Genomic DNA, 26,523 nt, shown 5'->3' on the forward strand with positions numbered 1-26,523 from the left:
TGAAGTTAACAATTGAAAGAAAAAACTATGCCCATTTATGTCCATCAATAAACCATCTAATACATTCTTCTCATTAATGACTGGAGGGTAATGGTACTCCCTGTAAACCCAAGCCTGTCTTTGAAAATTTGTAAATAGTTTGAAGGCCCCCTGTATGCCAGACATACCTCCTGTATGACCTGTGAGCTTCAAAGTTATGTTTTTGTCACACACTTGTCTTTGTAAATCAACTTAATCATTCACTTCAAGTACGATAATGTCTCTGTTAAGGCTACATTTTCTGGAACTTTTTACAGCTTCCTAAAGCCTCTGGCAAATGTACTGTTTGGTTTCACCAAATTCAAAACAGACAGAAAAAAGTGAGAACATGATTGCAGCCTCTTTAAAGTTGTTTGAATGCCTGTACCACTTAGCTTCCCCCGGCCTCTGAATTACAAGTAATTTGCAATAGTGGATGCAGAAATTTGTGTAACAAGAGAGCCCATGGGTACAGAGTGAATTAAGTGTTTCAACAGAGTTCAAAAGCTTTTGGCCCTCTGGGCCTCATCCCTCTCAACCAGTCACTGATCTGCCACCAATAGTACCTATTTAGTATGTGCCTATTATTACTAGCCTGATCACTCAAATTAATAACTTGGTTGTCTCACAATTGTGTAGCATAGGTGTTGATTGAGACATTTCAACTGCTATTTAACTGCTGGTATTCATCAGGCAATGGTGTGGACTGGCTGTGTATCAAATAAGTAGCTCCATGGTTGATGATGATTGGTGCATTTATTTATTTAGCTTCACCCAACTAAAATACAGATACAGCTCTATATGCCTGAATACGTAACAAAAAATTATTAGGCAGGGAGACCACTACAGCCTAGCCAATTACAATCATCATTTTGGTTTTTATTGGAGGATTTGAGATTATCATTATTCATACTAATTAAACTGACACTGTTACCTCAGGGGTCTGCTGTGGCACCAATCGGCTGTTTTCCTTTCATCATAGGCATCCAAGCTTCTGGAATTTCAATTCCATTATCCCTGTTTATGTTGTCAGGGTAAAATCTTTTGCAATGGCCTCTTTAACCCTACTGGTGTACCAGTGTGGGTCACAATCAATAACCTTCAACTTGTCCCAGAGCACTGGATAGTGTTCGGTTTCATTAGCATGTTCTGAAACTGCTGAGGTCTAATTATGAGTAAACCGTGTGTCTATCATGTATTTCTCTAGCCTGTTATTAGTACCGCAGCCTTATGTACCTTGTGGCGCTGAGTAATGATGATGATGACGATGATGATGATGATGATGATGATGATGATATTAGCACCAGCTTCAGAGCTCTCTTCACACCACATCGGTTCATGACAATGGAAGCACTTGATGCATAACTGACCTATTGTGCATTTTACAGTGCAACGCGCCTTACTGTGGCCACCCAACAAACTTTTTTTACAAGTTAGCCAACCAGGATACGCAAATTTGATTAACGGTCATGCCTCCTTGCAAAGTCCAACAGGCAAGTGACGCAACAACGAATTATTAATAAAAACATTTCGTTTTGTATTTCATGGCTAACTTGTAGAAAAAAATTGGTTGGGTGGCCAAGGTAAGGCACGTTGCACTGTAATGTGTTTCTTTTTGTTTTTTCTGGCTCAGATTTGCTGCATGTTTGCATAATTCCTCAAATCCAAATTTTTTGTGTGTAAGCTGAGGAGATAGACTTGCTCCTAGAACACAGCCTTGCAACAAGTCACTGGAGCCTGCCTCTGTATGTAAACACTACAAGAGAACACTATCCCCTGGGCCATGGTCAACCCTCAGGACTGATCTCTTTATGAATGCTGACTTGAGACACCAAAAATAGTTTGCAGTACACTGTGCAAAAGCTAAGCGGGAGTTACATAGGTCTGTGACTTACATGTAAATGATAAGAAATCACAGAAATTCAGTCATATAAAATCTGGAGTTCAAGTTTCAATTAGAATTTGTTTTATTTCCTCACAGTAAACTAATATAATCAGAAGCCAATTTTGTATAATTTAAATATTATTTTTGTCTAGATGAGTTGGTGAAGCACAATTAAACAGTCAAAAACTCCTGCCAGTTCAGTAATTTCAAAACAAAAACTAAAAAAAAAATAAAACAAATTGGGTAAGGTATTGAAAGAAATCCGAATCGCTTGTTTTTGAGTGGGGTGTGGTAACAGCTGGCTCCAGTATCTTAAATAACACAGTTTCCTGGAAAATCATGTAACTTCATTTTCTCAGAAATAATTTCCCTATGGGAAATTCCAGTTTAAGTTTCATACTATGCAATAACTTCCAACAGTTACATGAGCAGTTACATCACAGACAATGTTAAGAGTGTTGGTCCTAAGTCACTACCCTGGTTTTAAAGCGGGCAACTTTTTCCAGAATTCGCAAGATGTCAACAATTTCTCAACATTTGACAAACATGTCCCAAAGAATTCCCAAGATTATAAAACACACATATCAGTAAGAGTTTTAATTAATTTTGGGGTCTATACAACTTGTGGCATTGTTTGTGACTATTTTTTTTTAAGTGAACTGACTTAATTTACATGTCATTAAATTGAGGAACTATTAGCAGTCCAGATTTGTGAGTTGGATTGGAATGTTTGTATGAGATGTTTTTTATCTCCAGTCCCCAATGCATGATAGTTGGCAGGTTTATGGTATATCCTGTATGTGCCATCTAATAATTTATATAAAATTCATCTTCTTGACTAGTAACCTTCATTAGAGAATGTAATACTTCCATAGTCTGGATAAGCTTTCTTTAGTTTCTCCACTGTGATGGAATGATCTGCTCGACCAAATCCCTAGAAACAAGGGCAACAATTTTTTTGCAAGTTTTTTTTGACTAGATATCCGTATCCCCCATACTGATACAGAGTGTTACTGAAAATTTAGAGTGTTGGCAGGGAAGGGGGGAAGGGGGGGGGGTTAAGGTTACCCAGGACGTTCAGAGGTGTCTCGGGTCCAAACAGTGTAGCGCATCCAGTTTAAACTGTAGATACCCAAACCCCTATATCAAATTAAAGCTTATAGAGCTGGCTATCAAACGATACCAAGAATTTTGAAATAAAAAGAATTGTCGAATTTTCCACGACCTCTAAATGCGAGCGTCCGAATCACCTTTCAGAAGATACAAGTCAAAGCGAATTTTGTTTTTCGCTAATTTAATTTGCTCCTCAGTTTCCGCACCCAAAGCGCTAAAAAAACATGTCTACGTTTTGGCATATTCAATTCCAGTGAAAAGTTACAGAACATTTTCGAAATAGGTTTTAAAAAATGTGGAGTAATCATACAAAAATCGCTCTTGGAGAAAAAATATTTCGAAATAAAAAATTCGCAGACATGTTTTTGTTGTTCATATGTTAAACTAGCTGCTGTCCAAATTTGAAGGCAAACGAACAAATTCCTTTTGAGTTTTAGCTCTTTGATATGGCTCAATCCTCCAAGTGAAAAAATTTATTCGAGAAAACAGCACTAAAAATTCGGCAATTCATTTTATTTCAAAATTCTTGGTTTAGTTGGATAGCCAGCTCTATAAGCTTTAATTTGATATAAGGGTTCAGGTATCTACAGTTTAAACCGGACGCGCTACATCCCTTGGACGCGAGACACCTCTGAAGACACCTCTGAAGGTACCGGGTAACCTTACAACTATAAATGGGGGATGGGAGATAGACAAAGAATATCTTTTAGGAGGGTTTCAGTGATATTGTGCAAATAATACCCTTCAAAATTATTAACCTATAAGGCAACAGTTTTGCCTTGGTTTTTTTCCTGATCAAATCACAGCTTGGCAAACAACATTCTCGAAATTTATGGTGCAAAAAATATGTCAAACCCTTTCTGCTCCCCCATAAATAACTTAAATTAAAGCAGCAATCATTTCATATGGTAACATGGCCAAACAGTCCCAAAGCAAGTGTCCTTAACATTTGTTTGCAATAAATATGAAATATGTCTTGCGAACGCCTTCTTAGTTCAAAGAGAGGACGGGGGTGGTTATTTTCCGAAACCACACATTGGTAAAACTTTAAAATGAATAGCTATGATCCCCAAAATATATTCTTTCTGGTAATATTAGTTGCATTTATAAGGAATTTAGCTCACCATAGAGTAGCCATACACCAGAATTTTATTGTTACTTCTGTCATGTTCTATTCTTCCTCCTCCAACACAATCAGACTTCAGTCCCATCTGATGAAGTTCAGTCTCCACCTTTTCATAAATATCGGCTGATGGTTTGACAAGAACAGAACATATAAAGCTAAAGTAACGGGAAAATATAAGTTACAGCTGATTCGATCTATCACAAAACTAAGTGAAACTATCAGGTCAGCCCAGGTATTAAAGGCAATATACTTTAAATGTGACACAATTAAACCCTTTCTATAAATCAATGTGAAACAGTGACTTCTCGAGTTTTTGATGTAGAGAGCACTTTCAGTAGATACCCGTGACCAACATCACGTAACAAGACCTTTAGTCTGTTTTATATCGGTAACCTACCGTGAAAATGAGCCCAGGAAAATCCTCTCACTATATACTTATAAACAGCATCCTCTGAATTATCAATGACTTTGATGAGAACATATTTAAAGCGTCCATTGGCATCTATTTCAACATCAGCAACGTTCGACAACTTCGGCGATGTTCCTTCCGCCATGTTGGCCGAGAATCGTGACTGGGGACTGGCGACTGGCGAAGAGTCAAACCATTGCGCCTCCCGGCGTCCGCGTCCCCCACCCCCTCCGGGGTTGGGCCAGTATCCGATTAAACACCCTCCCCCACAGGAAGCGCAAGCTCGCGGCATCCACGGAAAAATACATGAACAGGTTACCTTTTCAGTCAAAAATGTTATATAAAAAGGAACAGGTTCATCCCACCCAACCCCCCCCCCCCCCTCCCCTTTCCCACTCTAGGAGGAGGAGACTCCCCTATAAAAGTATATAAGTGATATGTATATAGGCATGTTCGGCACCAAAGGGTATGGTTTATGAGCCGTTTTGGTCTGAAATTAATTGGGTATAGATTTTACCGTTTTGTCCTGAAAGTCTGAAAACAATTATTATGGATTCTACACATAGAAACCAGGTCTGAAAATTGGTAGGAATTTTACAGGCCAGGTCTGAAAAGGGAACCAAAAAATGACATATTTTGGTCTGAAATAAGGTCAGGGTTTGGAGAACTGAGCCGCACACCCACCAAAACTACCAAGGAGTACCACCACCCCCCCCCCCCCCCCCAGAAAAAAAGAAGTTACACCAAACCTTTGTGCTGGGCTTTACTGGTAAATTGGAATGAATTTGGCAAGGCATCAACAACACCCTCAAAAAGTTTTAATATATTTTAAGTTTTTGGACAGGGCTTCTGATAATTCGTGGAAAAAAAAGTCAAATTTTGTGGGATTTGAAATCAATATAAGAATAAATAAATTTGCTGAAAATCACTTTATTTTAGTTGACTCAGTTTTCCTTTTGTGGCATCACAAAAAAGCACCTATGATTTGAGTAGCAAAAAATATGCTACGGGAAAGTAATAAATTTATGACATAGAGCTGGTAATAAGATTAAATCCTGTTCCCATCTGTCCACTTGATCATTTTTCAGAATAGTTAGACACACTCCCTTCCTCGTTGTCCTCTAAATACTGAGCTGTCTTCCTTAAAAATGGGATCTCAATGTTTTCAGCATGGAAGGCCTGTACTCGCTCCTCACTGAATGGACCATCCACAGCTTGAATGGCAACGTCGACCAGTTCCCGGACAAAAGATTCCACAAAGCACTCCACATGGACATCTGAGTGCCTCTCAAACGTCCAACAAAACCGCCTCATTGTCTGTAGCGCGGCAGGGTTCCTTTCATCTTCCTGATCCACACCAATACGAATCCATTTCTGGAAAGCCTTGTAAGTTTTCATACGCTGCTCTCGGGTATTCTCGTCTCTCAGTTGCAATAAAATGGCGGAATTGTATCGCTGTGCATACAGCAACACCTGCATCCCCTTGCACGTGCTAGACACTTGAACTTTTGATGTAGGTGGGATCTGGCCTTTCTTGACATTAAGATGACATCCCACCCAACCAGGCTCTGATTTAGCCATGACTTCATTTCCTGTTGTCAAAGAAATCGCTATTACACTGCTGTTTATATTTGCCACAATGTACTCACTTCCTGTGGCATCTACAGCCCGCGAGAGTCCAAAAGAGCATGCCCCATCATGCAGGCACTTCACAAAATCATTCTTCTTGATGGGAACTTGAATGTAATTCTTGTTGACCGTCACTGCGGGTTCTTCAAGGTTCAAAATGACAAATGACACTTGAGCTTCTTGTTGCTCCACTTCAGGAAATAGCAGCATAAACACAAGCTTTGTTCCTGAGGAGTTTACCTTGCATGAGATGAACCGTGAGCATGGCACTTCAATGGGTCTGTACAACTTTGTAGTATAGGATGCCAACAGGCCTGACGTAGAGTGATAAGTAACACAGTGAAAGTTGGCTCCAGATTCAGGTACGTTCTTTGGTGCATATATGTGGGTGACTTTTTCGTCCATCTCTTCTGTCTTCCATGGTTGTTCCAGATGAAGAGAGTTGATGTACCTCTGAACCTTCCTCCGCTTTTGAGAAACTTCTTGCCTGCAAAGAAATAAAATTTAAAAAGGGGAAAAAATCAAGGGAGGGCAAGATGCCACTCATTATAGGGTATGGAATTTTCTGGAATCACCCAATGTAAAGCCATCCCTCTCCAAAGAAGGGATTTTATTGTCACTACATGCTCAAACAAAAAGATTCAAATCATCCCAACACATAAAGGTGGATTATGATGGATTTGACCCAAATGCTGAGCACCAAGAGGAAGGAGTTTGTGCACAAGCTTTTCACAGAGGTCCAATTATCCTTGCCTATCTCACCTCTTCTTTTGGGTTATAATAAAAATATAATAATTTACTATAATAATAATATACTTAAATTATTTTCCTCTCACCTTGAGGGGCTTTTCAGGGATAATAAAACGAACTGTTAATAATTCCAGTCAGCAGGAGGCAGACCAGCTGGCTATTTACAAGCATGGCCAAGGAGTTGAATCAACTCCAGCTAGCGGTCAGAACAGAAATTGAACACAGGACCACCGGATTACAACTCCAACTCCCCAACCACTTGGCCATGCTCAACATTAACAGCTGATCCAACACCTGACACTGCAATGCCCTCCACCCTCCCTTCCCCCATTTATTCATTAAAGTAAATATGGAAATCACATTACCCAAGCCGATGCAGTTTCCGATTTGGACCTTTCACTGCATCAGTAAATTCTATTTTCTCTTGTGCCCCCACAGCAGGCTGATATGTCACTGTTGACATTTTCAATCGGTACTTAATGCTTGGAACAAACCAGCCAAATCCTGATAATGATTCATTCGAATATTCCCACAAGTTGATAAATCCCATATCGTCTACTGTTACCATGGGAGAAATGTTGTTTACAAAACTTATCAGCACAATGCGATGCTGGTGTGATTTGAAAAGTTCTGCCTCAACATCTTTGCCAATGAAATGAGTTGTCCCATTAGTTGGTTGGACTTGCGGGATGGACAAGATGGATGATGTATCCTTGATGTACTTGAGTCTCAGAATGTTACCATTCCTTAAACCAACTATTAAATAGCTTTGTTTCCCAAGAAGTGAAGCAGAAGGATGGAATGCCACAGCTGATGGTTCGCTCGTTAAATCTTTGGAATCTGTAAAAGGACCTTGGGTAAAGAAGAAGTCACTTGGCTGAAGAGTCAGCAAAGAAATTAAAGCAGAAGGTTTAAAACCAAGATTCTGCTCAACAGGTTCGAACGACTTGACTTCATAAGGCACAGAAACAGTGTCAGCTAGCGACCAGATATTAACAGTTCCATGTTCATTAACACTGACCACTTGAGAAGAGTCCAAACTCCATTGAAGTTGTGCGATAACTGTATTTTTCCCTTGGCTGGTTCGCAATATGCGTGGTGGATAGAGTGATAAATCCCATATGACAATGTCCCCTTGAACAGTACCTAGTGCTATGAGGGATTCATTTGGTGACAATGCACTACAAGAGATACCTTTGTATCGTCTTGGCAGTGGAAGAGTGGAGAGGTCAATGGTATTACCCATCCAGAATTCAGATTCCTTGTTTATGAAATCTACTTGCTCTGGTGGCAGGCTTTCGTCAGGGATTTGATTGAACGGTGAGATGCCGTGAAAGGACAGAAATGTGCCATCAAAAGTGTCCTCTTCATCAGCCACTGCTATCTCAGGGGCCTGTAAGCCATCCTTTGCATGGAAAGCTTGGCTGTGAGCCCATACATTCCCTTTCCTCTGTGCCTCTTTCTTCATCTGTGACAGAGCATTGCCAAGTAATGCACCTCTATTCTGGCCATATGATTGTGACTGTAAATCAAACGATTCCAGCATTATACCATCTAACATGTTCCTAGTTTGAGCTCCAAACTCCATTATTTCATTCGCTGTTTCTTTAGCAGCTTCAAAAATAACATCAGAGAGAAGGCTTCGTTCGATGTCTAAACTCAGCTGAACAAGTTCATCATTTTTTCTGCCAACTTCCAGTTCCTCGAAAAAGTTCTCAGCAATATTCTTGGCTTCGTGTTCTGCTATACTCCTGGGGCGATCTCTTATGATAAAATCCAACACCTCATCTATCCAGGACGCCACAAACTCGCGAACAAAATAAACATCTTCAAGTTGCCATGGTTCATACGAGCCTATACCCAATTCGCCATTGTACGGTTTTCTCAGCAAGTTCACTCTTGCTTGGTCCTTTTCTCTCAGATTTTGAACTTTTCTTTCAAATGCAGGGATTTTGTCCTTCGTACTTTGAATTGCCGCGCTCAATCCTGAAGGAGATCGCGAAGTTTCAGAAGTTCTTTTTGACTCTCTCCCGCCATCTATCTCATTCTTCAGAGAAAGCAGCCTTGCTCTTTCCAGAAGAATTTCCTCCCGTTTTTTTTCAAGTTGAAGTTTTTTTGTCAAGTGGGCTTCTCGTCTTTGGCGAGCCTCTTCCATTATTCAACAAAAAACAGTCCAAAGAAACAAAGTTGTCAAGTGTCGGCTGCCATTTTGTTTTTAGCGCCCAGGAACACTCGGTGCTTGGTACACGCATCTCGCGTGTCTCACTCGCGCGAGTGCGAGAAAGGAGTGCGTTCGATTGACCCTATTCCGGAGTAGGAAATCATACAATGCTGCTGTCATGAAATTCCTCATAAGACGTTTTTTAAATTCCTCGGTTACAAAGTGGCCTTTAAATTGCCATATGTCAGCCAAAGTTTGCAGAAATGTCTTCCCAGATTTACTTAAAAAGAGAAATCTAACAGCTAAATTCTGCTTATTTTTATTCCGGAATACGGTCAATCGAACGCAACCCTAGATAGCTACTAGGGGCGCAATTTTTCTAAAAAATAGATTTTTTTGTACAACACACGAGGACAAGCCCATAAATCTAAATGACATCTCGTTACAGTCTCCATCCCTGCAACGACGACGGCAACGACAACGCCGCAAAACAATAGGTTTAATGAGCAAACACAATCGCTCTGCAAGTGCGTTTTACATTTTGGTACATTGCTTTGCCGTCCTCTGCAAAACAACAACATGAAATGACCACATTTAAGGTCTTGTGGAGAAAGTGAACGCACGACGGTGAATTTTTCATTTTCTTTCTGAACTTGTACGTCACTCCTACCAATTTGGTTCCTGGATAGTTCGCCATTTTTGTAAATCAGTGTTGAGAGATTTGAAATAATCGCGAAGTAGCACAAATGAAATAAAGATATATTTTCGGGTGACGTTTTCGTTGCCATTGCCGTCGTCGTTGCTTAAGCTCCCTATTATGGCTCCTGCTCGCGACATGTGACGATTTGCCGCATGAGACTTGCCATTTACCCAGTGCAACTCAGTTACGGGTCAAAGAAGATCCTGTCCAATTTTATTTTCGCCGCGCTCTCGGGCTAAAGGCCCATGCCCAGCCGGATGACCAGTTGCTTGGTCGCTCGGAATGGTTTATCCAGCGAAACGAAAATAGAACCTGATCGAACGTTAGTGACATGCCGTTATCCCTTGCCGTTGTATTGCTGGCATTATCCAGGTCCCAGAGGTTTTATTTTTTCACCTTCTTCTTTTTCTTTTCCCAAATACATGTGTTCGTCTAAGTTTTTTCCCAGGGATTTTTTCCTCAATCGATTTTTCCAGTTTAAATAACTTTTATGTCAATATATGTCATTAATTATTCGCTTATCAATTTGTAGTTTTGCACCTGTAAATGCTTGTTCGTTTCTACGTATATCGGCCATGGCATTTTGGCCGGTTCTCCAATATGTCTTTCGGTTACAATTTATAACGTTACATGGTGTCGCTGAGTGGCTTGATCGATGGCTTTTCTTCACTTGCTACCGGCACCGAACTGAATTAATGACTCCAACGTCGCCAAAAAATGGAGTGAGTGGAAGGAGATGTGGGAACATTACAGTGTCGCTTCAGAAGTGAACAAAGAAGAAGGTGACGTTTAAGTCAGTAAGTAGCCGCGCTTTTAAATCAGCTGTGAATCATTTGATCGCTGCGCGGGCGTAACTGCACTTCGCCAAATCGCTAATAAATGCGCTTTTCAGTTAATGCTATCATGCCTGATGATATTCTAAGAGATAGGATTATCGTCAGCATTGCGGACATTAAAGTGGCTTCTGCGTGAAATAATAAATAAAGTTCTACTGAAGTTCTACTGAAAGACGAACTTTAACTTACAAAGACTCTGGATGCATGTAGTGCTCCAGAGATGTCTCAAGCACAGATTAAGGCAGTGAACGAACTCAACCCGTCCAACGTTCACTTAGTCGAAGAAAACAAGTCTTCAGAAAAAATTCGTCGGACTTACCACCATCTGCAAATCAACTTCGTTATCCTTGTCGATTCTGAGAACAAAGCGCAAGGGTAAACGTGAGGCATGCCTTGCGTGGACCATTTTGTAAAGAATTGTCCCCTTTCTACTACCTCTGATATAGTTTCATTACTTGAGGAAGAGGATGCTGAGGATGAGTTGCCAGTTTTCAAACTTTTCGAACATTCAGCCAACCAGAGTCATTGATTTAAATCTTGTGACACTGAAAGTTCCAAGTGCGTTGTAACGTTTTGCCTGTGCATATTTATAAGAAGTCGACCGGTGATTTTGAGCTCAAGCATCTTACTCCAGCCAAGTCCTGATGGTGAAACTCCAAGTTTGGAGAGGATCATTTACTTGTCTGCTGTTGTGCCTTCTGGTGCAGAGCAAGTGCTGTCGTCCTATTTTGGGCAAATCAGCATACGAAGTAATAGTTGTAGTTGAAATGAAAGATCCCGACGCTATTCAGCAGCCTGACCCAAGTGATGGTCAAGTCTCTTCTGTGCTAATCTCGTACCCAGAGTCCTCTGGCTTTTTGGTCGAGTCTGGGTACGAGAGCCTCTTACCAAGAAGCATGTGGTAGGGATGTTTCCCGATGTTTTAGATGAGGGCCTCAGTTTACTGGAGGTTGAGTATCACAACCGACCTAGCGATTCCACCAAACTATTCAGCACGCTCCCTGGCAAGGTCAAGTTGCACTTCGTGCTAAAAGAATGGTTCGGAGGTCATTGAACCAACGTCGTGGTTTTCATCTATACTATCCACATAGGAAGATAAGAATATGTCTAGACCCAAAGGATTTAAACAAGGTTATTCTTCGGGAGAACTATCATATGCCTATGAAGTGCAAAAGAAAGCATGGAGTGATATCAAGGATGCCACCACACAAGCACCGGTTCTTTCCGTTTTTTAAGTCTACGATATGCGGTTACCCTCCAATGCGATGCTTCTGACACAGGGCTGGGATCGGAGCCGCTTTGTTTCATCTTCAGCAGCCAGTAAGTTTTGCAACTAGATCCCTTACTCAAACTGAGACCAGAGGGAGTGGCGAAAATCGAGCTTAAGCAATGGGCCATCTCCGAGTTGCTTTAAACTCACTACTAAAGCGAGGCTTCGTGTATAGTGCATAGTGCCGTCAAAATTGGATTTCACTCATGTATGCAAACACTTATCCTCGCTTTCGTAATTAGGGTCAAAGCAACTCGGGAATGCAATGGCCCATTCTTGGCATTGTGAGGATGACGCGCTTGCAAGCATTCCAGAGGAGGAGGATCATTATCATAAACTCAATTTAAAGGGTGATAGGCTTATGGCAGAGATACATAATCAATTGAGATATTGTTCCTAACAAATTTTTATGCTCCCCCCCTCCTCAACATCCATTTCCCTCTCCTCCTAGCTGGCTGGATATGCTAATGAGTGCATAAGAAAAATTATCATAAATCTATAAATATTTATAGCAAAACAGGACTGAACTGAGTTAATTGGAAGACTTGAACAACGTATTTTAGAACGCTTTATTTCCTCATTGCTGACCAATCTTTACAATAATAATTTGACGCCAAAAAACGCTCATTGGGAAAATATTATTAACCCCTAGAAAAATATTTGAGGAGTGAAAACTGTGAGGACGCATTACACAGAGCATACGATTTCAGTGCTACACGATACGATTTGTTGGTGTATTTTGACAGCCGATTCCGTTTTAAATTTCGATTGGGCTGGCGGTTGCTTTGAGAGGGGCGGTTTGACTGAATCTGAATCGGGCCAAATTTCATTTCACGAATCGACCCGGCGTAAATCAGGTGTCAAAATAAACGTACGATTTGTGTTCCGTTGCCATCAGGCCGAGAAATCACAGCGTGTAAACCGACGTTAAGTTGCGACATTTAGGATGCGTTCGATTGACCTTATTCCGGAATAACTGTTAAATTTCTCTTTTTAAGAAATTTGAGAAGCCAATTCTGCAAACTATCGCTGACACAAGAGAATTTAACAGCCGTCTCGTACTCTAGTAACTCCTAAAACCTTTTATGAGGGACTTCTTGTTCTTGTCATCGTTGTATGTATTCCTATTCCGGAATAGGGTCAATCGAACGCACCCTTATATTGCATAATGGAAAGATTCTGTATCAAATTTGCATCAATTGGCCCTTAGTGGCTGGGCATGTTGGAAAAATAACGTGATTTGGCCTAGCTAGAAAACTATCACACAACTTATGCTGGCAAATTAAAGTTCACTACACAACTAATACAATCTGAGTACAGCACTATATACACATGTAATAACATGCTGATTATCAAATGTACAAGAATATGCTATAAATAAGCCCTTTAAGGACTAAATCATATTCTACTGGTCCAGGATTACCTAATATAAATTAATGTACATGAATTCATGTATCTGCAATTTAACACAATATAATTTTCTGTGCAAACAGTGTGTTGAGGAATTTGAAAAATCTCACATTTTACACAACCACAATTTGACTCCACATTCTTCACATTTACAACGTTTGTATCCCACTCCACCCCACCCCCCTCCCCCCCCCCCCACCACACACACACACACACTTTCTCCCATCCACGCTCAACAATTTGATTGGCTGTGCTTACCATTTACAGGGCTAGCCAATATGAGTATAGTTAATCGAGGGACTGGTTGTGAAACCTTGTCGTCTTTAAAGTTGATAACAATAGTGTTGTAATTTATGTTGGAAGGGCCGTGACCGTGCAGAATCCTTTCATTTAACGTTCACAAAACGGCTGAATATCTTAGCAGGAATGTTTCTATTGGTCAGTTGCTCCAACACATTTCAAAATCTATTGTGGTCAAGGCAGGGGTTCTAATAGGCCATTTTCATGATGGCATCAATTTACTACAACAAGAGAATTCATTTCGTTTTCGTTTTCAAATTCAAATTTTGTAATCCCAGTGGACAGCAAACAACAATAGCTCTAATTAGCACAAGAAAACAAAATCCAGAAGGATTCTGGTAGTTGTAGTAAAATGGCGTCATAGTGAAAATGTCCTATTACCAGCCAAAGTCTAATACAGTGGGATTGTCATGATCCATGGCCAGCCACAAAAACTGGCTCTTTGATGCCTGCTCATATTTTGGAGTGACCCAAATGTTTCTACAAAAATAAGTCAGTGGTATAAAGGTTCATTATTGCATGCTGTACTCGTCACGTTATTGGTACAGGCTGATTTAGATGGAAAAAAGTGTTGTCCTAATTTCGGCGCTGCCTGCTATTGCAAGGATGATAACATGTCTTGATATAAGACAGTGTAAACCTGCCCATAGCTCAGTGATTAATAAGGGAGGGTTTCAATAAGTTTGTTTTGGTACTGGAAAATCAAACGCGAAGATCCCATCTTGTAGCCTGCACGCAGACATCTTCCATCTTCTTTCAAGGCATCTTCACCCAGGCTAATAACTTGAAGTCTTAATTGATGGTGCAAATAATAAATATCACCCTCTACAAAAGGCTACTAGACTTGAAAAGGATGGGCGGACCCCACAAGAGGAATCAAAGACCATTAATTTCTCAAGAGAGAGGTAGACATCCAGAGGGTAATTATGAGCACCTTTTGGCCCCCTTAACAGGAAATGGATTAATATCTAGTAAGATAGTTTTCATACAAATACCTGGATCAAGGTCATTTTTCGAAAACAGAAGAAAAAGTCTTCTTAACCCCTGTTTTACAAACAAACTAGAAGAAAGAGCATGATTGTGTAGTTTGAATAGGCTTGTCCCGTCGCATTTTACTTCCTTCTAGGAGAGTTAATCAACACTAGATGTTTCCTCATCTGGTTGATCCTCCACTGGTGCAAGAAGATTGTTTTCCTCTAATATCTTATCAATGTCATCACCTGAAGTGAAGAAAAAATGGGACAGTTCAATTTAGATACTGCTACCAAAACAAAAATGACTTGAGCAAGCCCAATTTTAAAAAATCCAGCTAGATTTATTTCATCTTTTTTGCGCAACTGACAAAAAAAATTGCCAGTGATGTTCAAAGGTGTACTGCAATTTCAGACAACCTGACAAGAAGTTCAGAACGTGCCAGATATAATCTGACATGCCAGCCCAGATTTTAACCCTTTCCTGCCCGAGGGAAATGTCGAATTTTTCTAAATCGTTAACTATGAACTGGGAGACCACATGTGATATACCATTTAAAAGGTATTTTCTGGGGTGTGCTATAAATCACACCAACAGAGATGGAGGAGGTCACATATTAGAGTGAGAAAAGTCCAAAACGAAAGAAGAAAAACATTGAAAATTTTCCTATTCGTTGTACATATTGGGCATCCCCCTAAACTATAGCTTAATGTACAGCTTTTAGTGCATTGCTTGTTGTAAGATATCAACTGGACCCTTAACGTACAAAGGAAAAAAAATCCAAAAGTTTGAGGGGTGGTAAATCAAGTCTCATATAGGAGGGGGGCATGATTTTATGCCTTCAATTTGTAGATCTTTCCAAGATCTTTTGGTCGTGCAAATTTCACACAAATTGACCAAATACTGAGCTCATAATTATTGTGTCTTGTGCCATATGGCACTCTTGGGCAGGAAAGGGTTAAGACAGCCCATCAGGTCTGTCTTGCCTATAAATGTTTATTGTAATGTTGAATGAATGAATTTCTAGCCAAAAAAATACAATGATATCACACAGATTCTCTCTTACCCTCCATATCATGCAACAACAAAAACTCATAAACAAACCCTTGTACAAAAAGGCCAACCAAGTAGTGCATTGATCTATAAAATGAATCATGTAACAAAACTTTGTAAACATAGAGGACAAAATGTCAACTTACTTGAAAAATATTTCTGAAGGACATCCAGGACATCTTGCCTTTTCATAGCCACCAGTGCTAGAACAAGTTCCTCAAATGTCAAATCAGGCTCGCAATTCTCAATACTTCTAAACAGCAATTTTGTTGGACTTTCTTCAGTGGGTTCAAAGATCTTGCCAAATTTTTCCTGGGGAATTTTGAGTTCTCTGGCCAAATGCCTCCAGTTAGGTGCAGGAGAGTCTTCATTTAACAGACCAGTTATTTGATCCAGCAGGTCTGAATGATCAAGGATGTCTTTCACAGGTTCATCTCCTTTAAACAGTTAAACAAAATTGAGTGTTAAGTAATCAAAATAAATGGTTAGATGTTGTGCATGAGCCAAGGATTGTGGATTTTTTTTTAATTCTTTACCCAAACACGACACAGAACAATCAAATTAGCACTAACACAACACAACACAACACAAGAAAGTAATATTAATAAATAAATAAATAAATAAATAAACAAATACTGAAAACTGGTATAAAAATAAAATAATACAAGGGGGGATTTGTTAAATAAAGTTTACTAGAGAGTTACCAGAGTATATCATAGAACTAGGGCTCATAATCAAGCTTGTGGAGTTACAGAACAATTTTCAATTTTCTGTTTCAGTTTGATTCTATTTTATTGTAACATTTCCAAGCATTGTGGAGGTTGTGGATCCCTAGGCCACTATCATTCTTTTCTTGTCTATTTATCATATTCTGACTTACGAACATGTTCTTGCACATCTGATAAAGATAATAAGAAATAAATAAACAATGTCACAGAATAATACCTGGAATTCCAGCTTTTTCCAGAATGGTAAGAGCATCTTGTCTGCCAATGGAAGCCAAGGAACCTTTTAACTGATCCAAGGTCAACTCAGGGTCAAATATCGGGATATACTTCAACAGCATCAAGGATGAATTATGCCGTTGATGAGAACCAAAATTCTTTAACACACGGTGTGGAACGTTTAGCTGCAGTGCTAGATGCTTCCAGTTGTGTGTCTTCTTTCTGTCAAGTTTCAGCGCCATCCTTCCAAGGATGTCTGTATCATCTCGTTCAACAAGACTGGCAACAACACTTTCATTGCTGATAATTCCACCTAAAGAATACAAGAAACTTGTGTAACGGCTGAAATTTTCCTATCGACAATACAGAAACTGCATTACAGATAGATGATTTGAACAAATGGCTGACCCACTGTCCTGACTATTTGATTGACATTCATTCGGTTGATTGCATCATGGATTGACTCATTATTTGATAATTGACTGACTGACTGACTGACTGACTGACTGACTGACTGACATCCATCTGGATCAAGCAAAACTGTAGTCTGGCTAATACTCAGTGTTAGAAAAATATTCATTGCATATGGAACTCTAACAAATGTAACAGTAGTTTTATTTCCTTGCAAACCTGTGATTTTCCTGTCAAGTAGATGAGCTACATCAAGCCTGTGAATTTCCTTGAGGGCCTCCTTAATTTCTTCAATGGTTAGCTGAGGTTTTGTTGCTGACAAGAATACAAACAAATCTTCAGTGGGACTTGTCGCTGAGAAGGTACCGCAATGTTCATATGCCTCTGGGGGTATGGCAAGTAATTCCGCCAGATCTCTCCAACAAGGCACTCTACCATACTGGTATTCAGTGTCCAAGCACATTCCAAGATCTCTCAGAATATAGGGGTTGTTGGTCACTGTCTCAGTAAGAAGGGCATCTGTCAAAAGAAATCAGTAGAAATATCAGCACAATCAACAGAATTAAGTAAGGTCAATACCTCACACCCTGGTTTGTAAATCATCTAAATCTATTTAAAAGCTACACTCTGTCTGAAAAGATCAGCTTTTAGAGAAACTTTTAACAAAAGCATCCAGTGATGTTATGCTGTATATGGCTGTGAGATGAACATTCCAGAGACTTAGTGGTGCTAGCTGGAATGCATGAGAAAACAAAAGTTAAGAGACAGCTGAGTAGCAAATTACAGTAAACAGCATCTACGGGAGATGAGTTAATCTCCAAGGTCCATGATAGCCAGTCACTGCTGGGAATAGTAGAGTGTCTAATGTACCATCATACATGTAGCTGAAGGGCGGGGTCCAGGCAGGGGAGGGGTAAACTCCTACATAGATGTATGGTACCAGAGGAAATGGCTCTTAAGTTGTTTTTTGGTTTTAAGTAAAGTACAGCCTTTGGGTAAAGGTATATTTTCCGTGAACAACCAAACCCACAACTACATGTATAACATCAGGCATGCATTTTTTTTCTTTTCACTTACCTTACTGTAGAAAAAAAAGGGCAATATTATGTTTCCTGTATCGAGGTTTTAAATTTTCCGATTCTGGGTTAACTAGTGCTTCATCTCTTACAAGTTGGCTTTACTAGTGCTTCATCTACTACAAGTTATTAATTTTTTTTTCAGTTGTTGTCTGAAGTTTTCCCTTTACATGCTTTCTTTCTCTCTTTTTTCCTCTGTTTTCTCTGTGAGCTTTTTCTTCTTTCTTTCTCTCTTTTACCAGTTTTCTCTTTTAGCACTTAAATTAGTACATTCAATCCAGTAATTTGTGAGGGAATTTCTCAGAATTTCTCAAAGGATGATTTCAACCACATGTAAACGTCTGCTGTACATTTGTTATCTGCATTCGTTGCTACACTACACTTAAACGAATGAAGCATGATTACAACACAACTTTTCATTACTGATACCTGCATCAACTCGCTGCAGAACAATAGTGTTCTCAAGTAATAACTGATCCTCAGGTTGCACTTCTTTATTATACAGTATGTCAGCTTCATTTTGTACAGAATCAACGGCAGTGTCCACCACAGTTCCTAAATCCTGTCCAGTTGTCATTTCCAAGGTATCAGCATTTCTGAAATCAGTGTTCTCAGGGGAAAGGTCGCCAATGTGTGTTCCTGCATCGTTCTCGTAAATTTCTGCAGTCTTCTCTTCTAACGAAACATCAGAATTCTCCTTTATTTCAGCTACAGTAGTTTCATTTTCAACTCTTTCTTCAAATTCGTTCTGTGATATAACAGTTTCAGCTTCAGTTGGTTTTGAAGAACATTGTTCTTCATGTGCTGCAATGCTGTCAACACGAAAATCAGTTTTAGCATATTTGTCAAAATCTTTTATTTCATTGCATGGAACTTCCACATTGTTGTTCGCCTCAGTTTTTTCCAAATTTAACGGAATATAAACAGCACTTTTTTCTTCTTCTTTAGCTTCATTTTCAATTTCTGGATTCATTTCTAGATTATCTTTGCCAACAGATGTTTCTGAGCTTGCTGAAACTTCAAATGAAGAATCTCTTAGAGGATGCTTGTCAGACATATCTTCACCGCTATATTGGTGTTTGTTCAAATGTCCATCATCGCTGGCCTCAGTTACAATGGCATCGTCAACTGGAGGACTAATACAAATAGAAATATCACAATTGTTGTGTCTTAAGCTATTGTCCGTCCTTTCAGAAAATGTACACGTTTCCTGATCATCTTGGATAACTACAGATTTGTTGCCTTGCGAAATCTCCTCATAGGTTTCCATGGTAGCGTGGACAAAATCCGTTTCATTTCCAAATTCTGGCTTTGCTCCAGTAAGATCAGTCTCTTCACTCTCTGTATATGCACACGCATCAACATTGTCTGAGACAGCAAATTCTTGATCTACCACAGAGTCACCTGTGCTTGCTTCCGTCATCTTCTCATCTTCCTTATCTGATAAACATGCAACAGATAAATCCCCAGTGTCCTGTTGATTTGTTGTGGTCAAGTCCTGCCTTTCACATGGCTCATTTTCTGTGACTTGTATCTCAGAGTCATTACGCTCTATGCATATAAGGTCTTTGCCACCAGTAATTTCCATAGGTGCAGGAGTAACACCCCCTAGAAAGAAATTTTGAATGATAAATAATCTGTAAAAAATTTCTTAGATGGGGGCAATGTGCAATTCCAGAAAAAATCCATACCCACCTCATGGGAGGTCATTGGAATTTCCTAGGGGGAGGGGGGTCTTAAAAGTAAAAAATTTACAAGCAAAGTACATATGAAGCTAAACTGGAATTTCTTGGGGGGAAGAGAGGGGGGTGCAAAACAAATAACCTTCCATAGGGGGAGTATGGATATTTTCTGGAACTGCACAATGTTAAAATATTGATTTGCATAAATTACATAAAGTGGTAAATATCGAAACAATGCTGCAGTTTTCTTATCAATATTCAATCAATATTCTATGTCTTATAGAGGTCCAGTTTTGTGGAATCATTTGCCAATTGAATGTCGTATGGCGAATAGTGTGAAAAGTTTCTCCAGGATGATTAACAAACTTACTTTGGTCAGAGACATGGACTTTTCTAACTTATTCTGTAGAAGATAGATCCCCCTTGAAAGGAGTTTTTAGGTCTATGATTTTAGCAGTTATACAATACCATCAATAAAATTATTGAATACTTGTTTATTGTAAATAGTAAATTTCAATGTTATGTTTATACATATAAGAAGGCATAAGTCTTATTTTACTTTACAATTTTATTACAGTTATTGTTTATGTATCTTTTATATTATTTACACGACCCCACAAGCTGTATAGCTTAAATACTCATCGTGTCAAAATAAAGGTTTTACTTACTTACTTACTAATAATGCAAAAGCACAGTTATGTTCTTGAGGTAAAGGTTGGGGGAGCTTATCTATTATCAGGCCTCAAGAAGGTGGGGGTGGGGGAGAGCTTGTCTGTCTAGTATATTCATTTAAGTGACATCATCTCCTGTTTCAGTACACATGAAACATGGCTTGTCTTTCTATGAGTCTGACCCAAAAGCTACACTATCAGGACTTTTGTAGACCCAGCTTACAGGGAGCTTCTTCGACCTCACCTGGGCTTTCTTCCACCTGAGATGAAACTTCCTCTGTACTACAAGGAGCTTCTTCTCCTCTAACATCAGGACCCTCTCCCATTACACCAGGTTCTCCTGCTTTGTTATGCTCTGATGCCAGCTCTGGACTGTCTTCCTCAACAGAGTCAGTCTCATTGGCTTCTTTTTCAGTCTCGCTGGCACCTATTCCTGCCTCATCAAGCCTGCCATTATGATTGCCCAGGCCTTCTGTTTCATCTGGACCTTCTTCTGTTCTGTCTGCAGGACTTCCACCTGTCTTATGGATCCCTTGTGTCTTACTGGATCCCTCTCCTGTCACATCAGGATGTTCATCAGCCTCTTTGGAACATATTTCCTCCCCCTGACTTTCTCCTACTTCATGAGGACTTCCCCCTGTCTTTTCAGGAAAGTTTGACCCCCCTTCTTCAAAATCACACTCACCGTTAGTGGTGCTATCTGAAGACATCAGGAGATTTTCAGTTTCAACTTTCTCAACTCTGTTACTGTCCGGATATTGTTTGATGTGATGAATTGCATTACTGCCATCTTGTGTTATGTTTGTTTTATCACTTTCCTTCTGTTTTACCTCACCATGGACATGGTACAAACTGTCACTCTCAATAAAAGGAGTTTCAGGTGGTGTAGGGTTTGTGAATTCAGACTCACTGGGGAAATACTCTGAAGATGGCAGTATGTTATTTCCTTGCAAAATGAGATCTTCTGAATTTACTTCAACTTTGTTAAGATTATCAGTTGACTCAATCTCATGAAGGGCATCACCATTGGCATGTCTTTCTTCTCCCAAGTCAACTTCTGGTTCTGTAAAACCTTCGTCATCTGCAGCATGGACATCATCTCTATTATTTAACAAAGGTACCACGTCTCCTTGGCCATTCTCTTAAAAATAAGACAAGATAAAAATTACTTTACACTCCAGACAAAACTCTGGACACAATTTACAGTAAAATTTAAAAGTTGTTAAGTATACTGATCCTTTGAAAGGGTTGAGAACATATGATAACACTATAAATATTTTGGAATGTTTAATGTGGTGTGGAAAGAAAACCAATCAGATGCGAGAGGAAGAAACTGCAAGCTGTAGCAGGAGCTTTATTATAATAATTAGTTGTTTTTGTGATTTGTGATCTTTTTTGTGGTTTGATTTTACCTCTGCTCGGTCACAGAACAATAAACATTCCAGAAATAACAATTCTTAGTGTTCACAGTTTTTGTAGTTGGATATTAATCAGTACACAGAAGTGAGCCTAAAATAATAAACTTGTTTGCTTATATTATAATAGGTTACTCTTCTTGTGGCACTGGCTTCTGCATAGCAAAGACCTGACCTTAAAGCCGGGGACCAGGTCAGCTATTTTCAGTAACATTTTAAAAAGCCAAAAATCCAAACAATGGGAAGCTAAAAATAGTACTGTCTCCAAATTTTTTTTGGTTAAAAATTACCATTCTTGTTCTGTAAAACATTTTAAGCCAGGATTTTATATTTCAGGAAAGTTTCAGACGACAGACAATTTGACTGTTTCCTGAAAGTCGCAGATGTTGTCATTACTGGACTGTTAGTGAAACAGGGAAAAGACTTGCCATTTTGTCATTCCCTTGGAAACAGTTAGAATCTACATTTTCACATGTCAGGAATAATCGGCAGGCACTGAAGAAATCTAAGATGTGTTGGGGAAATAGTTCTAAGTGATCCCGATTTTTCCGATTTATGTCCAGCCCCCGACCATCTCAGAAGATCGCAGAAAGTAAAGTTCAGTAAAATTTGGAACAGTCTGAATAGCCTGCGAAGCAGTCGTTTCCATTTCCTTCAAGCCAAGCGGGGCAAGCGCGCGAGGGCATTCGGCAAAAAGGAGCAAAAAAAGTAGGAGCGGGGGGGAGGGGCGGGGAAGGGAAGGAAACGCCTGCCGCTGCACCCAGACTTTTTACCGAACGCCCCCAAATGGCTTGGCTCCCTTGGGGCCTACACTGTCAATTCAAATGTCACATGAGAACCAATCATTTTTAACTTCTGGTAAATCTGAGCGAAAACATGCAGAATCGCAGCGGGCAACTTGTTTACTTCAAGTTGTGGTATTTTAGAAGATTTTCTCGAACTGCGACGCTCGAACAAAGCGTAGATAAATTACCCAAGACAAATTTTACTTATGTTTTAGAACATCAAATCATTTGTTTACAGCTGGAATTAAAGACAGAATGAGCTTGTCCCACATGACTAAAATACTTCCTCGCGTTTCCAGGAAAATTTTGTACTTCGCGTAGCTTGTAATACAGAGTCATTCTAAATATTGAAAACTTCCTTTTCAGACCGTGGTTAGAACTGAAATTTTCTTGCAAAGTATTTACTTGAGCCCTCTTCAATCTATTTATGATTACAGAGTTTGGCTAAAAATTTCTTTGTTCGTACGCGAAACAAGCTTTCAGACTAGCCAATTTTGCTTTCAGCTTTTCGTGTCTTTGAGACCGCCGACAGCCAGAACAAATTTTCTTGAATTTTTAAAAATTCCGGCAGGATTTCGAAAAACGAATGACACCATGTTTGTTGAGATGATAATACCTACCAACAAACCAAAGCGCAATGAAAACTATATTTTGAGTGTGACCGAGAATTTTGATTTTGTTTGATGTTATTAATAGACATTCGCTCTCGCTTTCCGGTTTCAACTGAATTAACGTATCTCCCTGCGAAAGTAGTTTAGCCGTTTCCAAAGCAAAGCAAACTCAAAATCGAAAGGACACTCAAGAGAGAGTTCTTTTCCACCTCGGCCGTAACTTCATCTTTGATAAACGGTTAACCAGATGTCGTTTTGGTCTATGAGTTTGATTGACAGACGATTGGTCAATGGTAATGCATCATTGCCTCCCGTTCGCTGACAAACGGTGTTCGGTAAAATGTCTGGGCTCAGCGGCAGGCGTTTCCTTTCCTTCCCCCCCCCCCCCCCCCTCGCTCCTACTTTTTTTGCTCCTTTTTGCCAAATGCCCTCGCGCACTTGCCCCGCTTGGCTTGAAGGAAACGGAAACGACTGCTACGCAGGCTACAGTCTGAACAAAGCAAAATCCCAGATCACCAAGGGGTTTTTCCGGCATAAGAATTTAACCATGCCATATAACTATTAATTAAGGCCTGTTCTTTCCTCGAGAATTCACAAAAAACCTTGTTTTTGGTGTTGGGTGAGCATCTTGCTCATGATAAAGTGTATATATTCCTCAATATCAGAGTAATTTTGATGAAACAGCAGCAAAATCCCCATGTCCTAATTAAATAGCTTTAATTAATCCTAGTCAGGAAATGATTTAAAAGTGTTACAGCATTATATAAAAAACTTTTTGCAAAAACAGATTAATACTAAAACTCAAGTTTTCCCTTGTTAATTTTTAAATGTATCAAAACCTTTTGAAATGTTTTTACATTTCACAAAAAATAATCTTTGCTAGTATAGAGAACCACATGATTTTCAGTGAAGTTTGGAATAAATGAGCATGAGTAAATTTTTCAACGGCAAAAAAAAAATTGCACAAGCCCGCAGGGTGAGTGATTTGTAGCCTTTGAAAAATTTCTGAGTGCTTATTTATGCCAAATTGTACTACAGTGGAACCTAGATTTTACGATATGGCAAGGGGACAGCAAAATCATATCGTTAAATCGGGATATCGTTGAAAACGAACTCCTGATTTATAAATAACTTTTGCCGGGACACAGAATGTTGCTCGTTAAATCGGGAATATCGTTAGATTGACGATCATAAAATCAGGGTTCCACTGTAAAAAAATCATGTGATTAGTTGTTAATAAGTTACAAATTTCAACAAATTAGATCTGCACTGGAAATGTCATCGTTTGCACCAGAAAACTTCACTTTTTTTCACAGTTTGGGATAAATTGACATACTTGTAGCCAATCATAATACAGAAATTCTTGTATGTAAATTATTATAAGCTAAACAAAGCATTTTCCTTATATTGTTTAACTGAAATCAAACAAAGGATGAATGTATCTGCCGCATATACACAGTTGTCCTATTTTCCCCACAAGGCAGCTATTATCTTTTAGCAACCAAACAAGGAAAAAATAGGCACACATGCAGACTAGCAAATTCAACAGCTGAACTAGTTTTTACTTCAAAAATAGTGCAAAAAAGCCACCAAATGTTACCCGTAATTATGAGAGAAGTGGTATAACCAGAACGAACACAAATCGACAGATAACAACCAACATTACCTCAGCTAATTTGAAAACATGTATATTTAATGCATGCATAGGCAGGAATATTTACATAGTCCCATGCAAACACAAAAGAAAATTGAAACTTTGAAAATTTCTGTGACCCGATGACAGAGCCACAATAATAAAACTCAATTATGATGCATCATGCTGTGTACACATTAAACCACAATTACAGAAGAAATATCCAGCAATAAGAAAACATGTTTACAAAGCGTCATGTACAAATTCACTGTCACCCAATCAGAGAATACTATAGATGTGCACCTGTACATTGGATACACAAAATTCAGTTTAGGAAAGAAATTTTGTTCCATCTCCCAATTTAAAGTTTTCCATAATTTTTACGCACTGATAACCAGTTTAACTGATCATGCACAACGAAGAAGTGATTAATGATATTGCTTCAAGGCTCACCTCATATAGTCATTTAATTAAGCTTACGCTTTAAGCTTATATTACTCCCAAAACAAGTAATTAAAATTGGAAGAGGTTTTAAAAATTGTTGGGAAAATTAGGGGCAATTTAACTTGGAATATATTCCCGTGATGCCCAAATGAAAGTAACAGTAATCTGCGCTTAAATTAAAATTTAAGCCGATCTCAAATGAAATGCTAATCTTACCCGTTACCGAGGTTTCTGGCAAAAAGACAGGCGTCACACAAGTGTCCGCAAAATTTCGAAGAAGTCCAGCGAATTCGCCTTTGTTGGTAAATATTACTGCACCAATTGGAGGTATTTCTTGGTTGAAACTCTTCACAAATCCACTAAAATCCTGCAAAGTAAACCCCCTTGTCTCTGACTCGTACACCAGTTTGAAAGTTTGAGTTGAAAATGCGGAGTTCGTCGACTCGCTGAATAAATCGCGAATAACATGGCAGTACAAACCGTCGGTTAGCTCTTCAGTAGATTTATTTTCACTATCATAGCAGTCTAGCGGTCGAAATGTTTGCAGACTGCCTTTCTTGACCATTTTCTTCAGAAATCCGCGCTTGTCGAGTGGCTCAACAGATACAAAGGTCAGATAAAGATCTTGGTCAAGATCATCAAATCGCCGACCAACAACGTCCTTGACTTCGGTCATTTGCTTCATCTCAAATGTTTCTAATCCACGTTTGTCTTTGCTCAAAAATTCCGCTACGAAGATCTTGTCTGAAGCCAAATCGTCTCGACACAGCACCACACTGGGAGCTACAATGAAATAACTGCATTTCCAACCCCACGAAGATGTGAGCCTTTCACAGTGGACCACACAGCCACTGCCCTTTGTAGCAAAACCCTGATTCCCGGGAAGCTTTTCTTTGATTCTGCAAACAGCAAAGTCTGCTTTGTTCATGGCTGTATAAATGACCAGCCAAGCTTTCCAGGTAAATAACTATTCATGAAACGACGTCAACAAGAATCCTCAAAGCAGGAATGTTTTGCCACTTGAGAATGAGACAGCCATTTTTATAATTGCCCCTCCTACTTATTACCAGTCTTTCACGGGAGTATCTATTTTTTGCGTCATTTTGTCGCACTTTTATTGTCGCGTTCAAACTTTGTGTTTGCGGTAAACTCAATCGAAGGTGTAATCAGAGCATTTTGGGAGCCTCTGGGGAGCGATTTGTTGCAAATTCCCCAAATC

The 26,523-nt window shown here is 39.4% G+C and overlaps 3 protein-coding genes across 4 annotated transcripts; all 3 read right to left on the reverse strand.

Annotated features, from left to right (window-relative positions):
- Positions 1 to 2,293: 2,293 nt before the first annotated feature.
- Positions 2,294 to 4,722, reverse strand: LOC146484108 (14 kDa phosphohistidine phosphatase-like). Its single transcript, XM_085105438.1, has 3 exons — positions 4,540 to 4,722; positions 4,141 to 4,265; positions 2,294 to 2,837 (listed from the first exon to the last, which is right to left on the reverse strand). Exons 1-3 carry the CDS (start codon positions 4,694 to 4,696, stop codon positions 2,742 to 2,744), a joined length of 378 nt encoding a protein of 125 aa, XP_084961564.1. The 5' UTR covers positions 4,697 to 4,722; the 3' UTR covers positions 2,294 to 2,741.
- A 749-nt stretch (positions 4,723 to 5,471) lies between these two features.
- LOC146484109 (uncharacterized) lies at positions 5,472 to 9,220 on the reverse strand. The gene is made up of 2 exons (XM_085105119.1): positions 7,296 to 9,220; positions 5,472 to 6,667 (listed from the first exon to the last, which is right to left on the reverse strand). The coding sequence occupies exons 1-2, from the start codon at positions 9,083 to 9,085 to the stop codon at positions 5,629 to 5,631; spliced, it is 2,829 nt and encodes a 942-aa protein (XP_084961245.1). The 5' UTR covers positions 9,086 to 9,220; the 3' UTR covers positions 5,472 to 5,628.
- Positions 9,221 to 12,636: 3,416 nt separating this feature from the next.
- Positions 12,637 to 26,523, reverse strand: LOC146484110 (uncharacterized). Of its 2 annotated transcripts, none has more exons than XM_085105388.1 (7): positions 25,521 to 26,523; positions 20,661 to 21,557; positions 18,493 to 19,503; positions 17,207 to 17,506; positions 16,578 to 16,889; positions 15,779 to 16,069; positions 12,637 to 14,827 (listed from the first exon to the last, which is right to left on the reverse strand). In XM_085105388.1, exons 1-7 carry the CDS (start codon positions 26,230 to 26,232, stop codon positions 14,739 to 14,741), a joined length of 3,612 nt encoding a protein of 1,203 aa, XP_084961514.1. In that variant the 5' UTR covers positions 26,233 to 26,523; the 3' UTR covers positions 12,637 to 14,738. The 2 variants fall into 2 exon arrangements, with proteins under 2 accessions (XP_084961514.1, XP_084961513.1); XM_085105387.1 differs by having other exon boundaries at positions 18,493 to 19,671.

This window comes from Pavona decussata, unplaced genomic scaffold (assembly GCF_977016875.1).
Source record: "Pavona decussata unplaced genomic scaffold, jaPavDecu1.1 SCAFFOLD_37, whole genome shotgun sequence".
In the NCBI taxonomy this organism is placed as follows: domain Eukaryota; kingdom Metazoa; phylum Cnidaria; class Anthozoa; order Scleractinia; family Agariciidae; genus Pavona; species Pavona decussata.

Bases quoted from the DNA above. Each gene is read 5' to 3' on its own strand.
- LOC146484109 (XM_085105119.1), bottom strand. From the start codon at position 9,085: ATGGAAGAGGCTCGCCAAAGACGAGAAGCCCACTTGACAAAAAAACTT. The intron at 6,668-7,295 runs GTAATGTGATTT...ATTTCTTTGCAG, and splicing joins CGGAAACTGCATCGGCTTGG to GCAAGAAGTTTCTCAAAAGC.
- LOC146484108 (XM_085105438.1), bottom strand. From the start codon at position 4,696: ATGGCGGAAGGAACATCGCCGAAGTTGTCGAACGTTGCTGATGTTGAA. The intron at 4,266-4,539 runs GTAGGTTACCGA...TCAAACCATCAG, and splicing joins TTCCTGGGCTCATTTTCACG to CCGATATTTATGAAAAGGTG. The intron at 2,838-4,140 runs GTGAGCTAAATT...CCTTGTTTCTAG, and splicing joins TGGTGTATGGCTACTCTATG to GGATTTGGTCGAGCAGATCA.
- LOC146484110 (XM_085105387.1), bottom strand. From the start codon at position 26,232: ATGAACAAAGCAGACTTTGCTGTTTGCAGAATCAAAGAAAAGCTTCCC. The intron at 21,558-25,520 runs GTAAGATTAGCA...CTTATTTTTAAG, and splicing joins GCCAGAAACCTCGGTAACGG to AGAATGGCCAAGGAGACGTG. The intron at 16,070-16,577 runs GTATTATTCTGT...AACTGTTTAAAG, and splicing joins GGAAAAAGCTGGAATTCCAG to GAGATGAACCTGTGAAAGAC.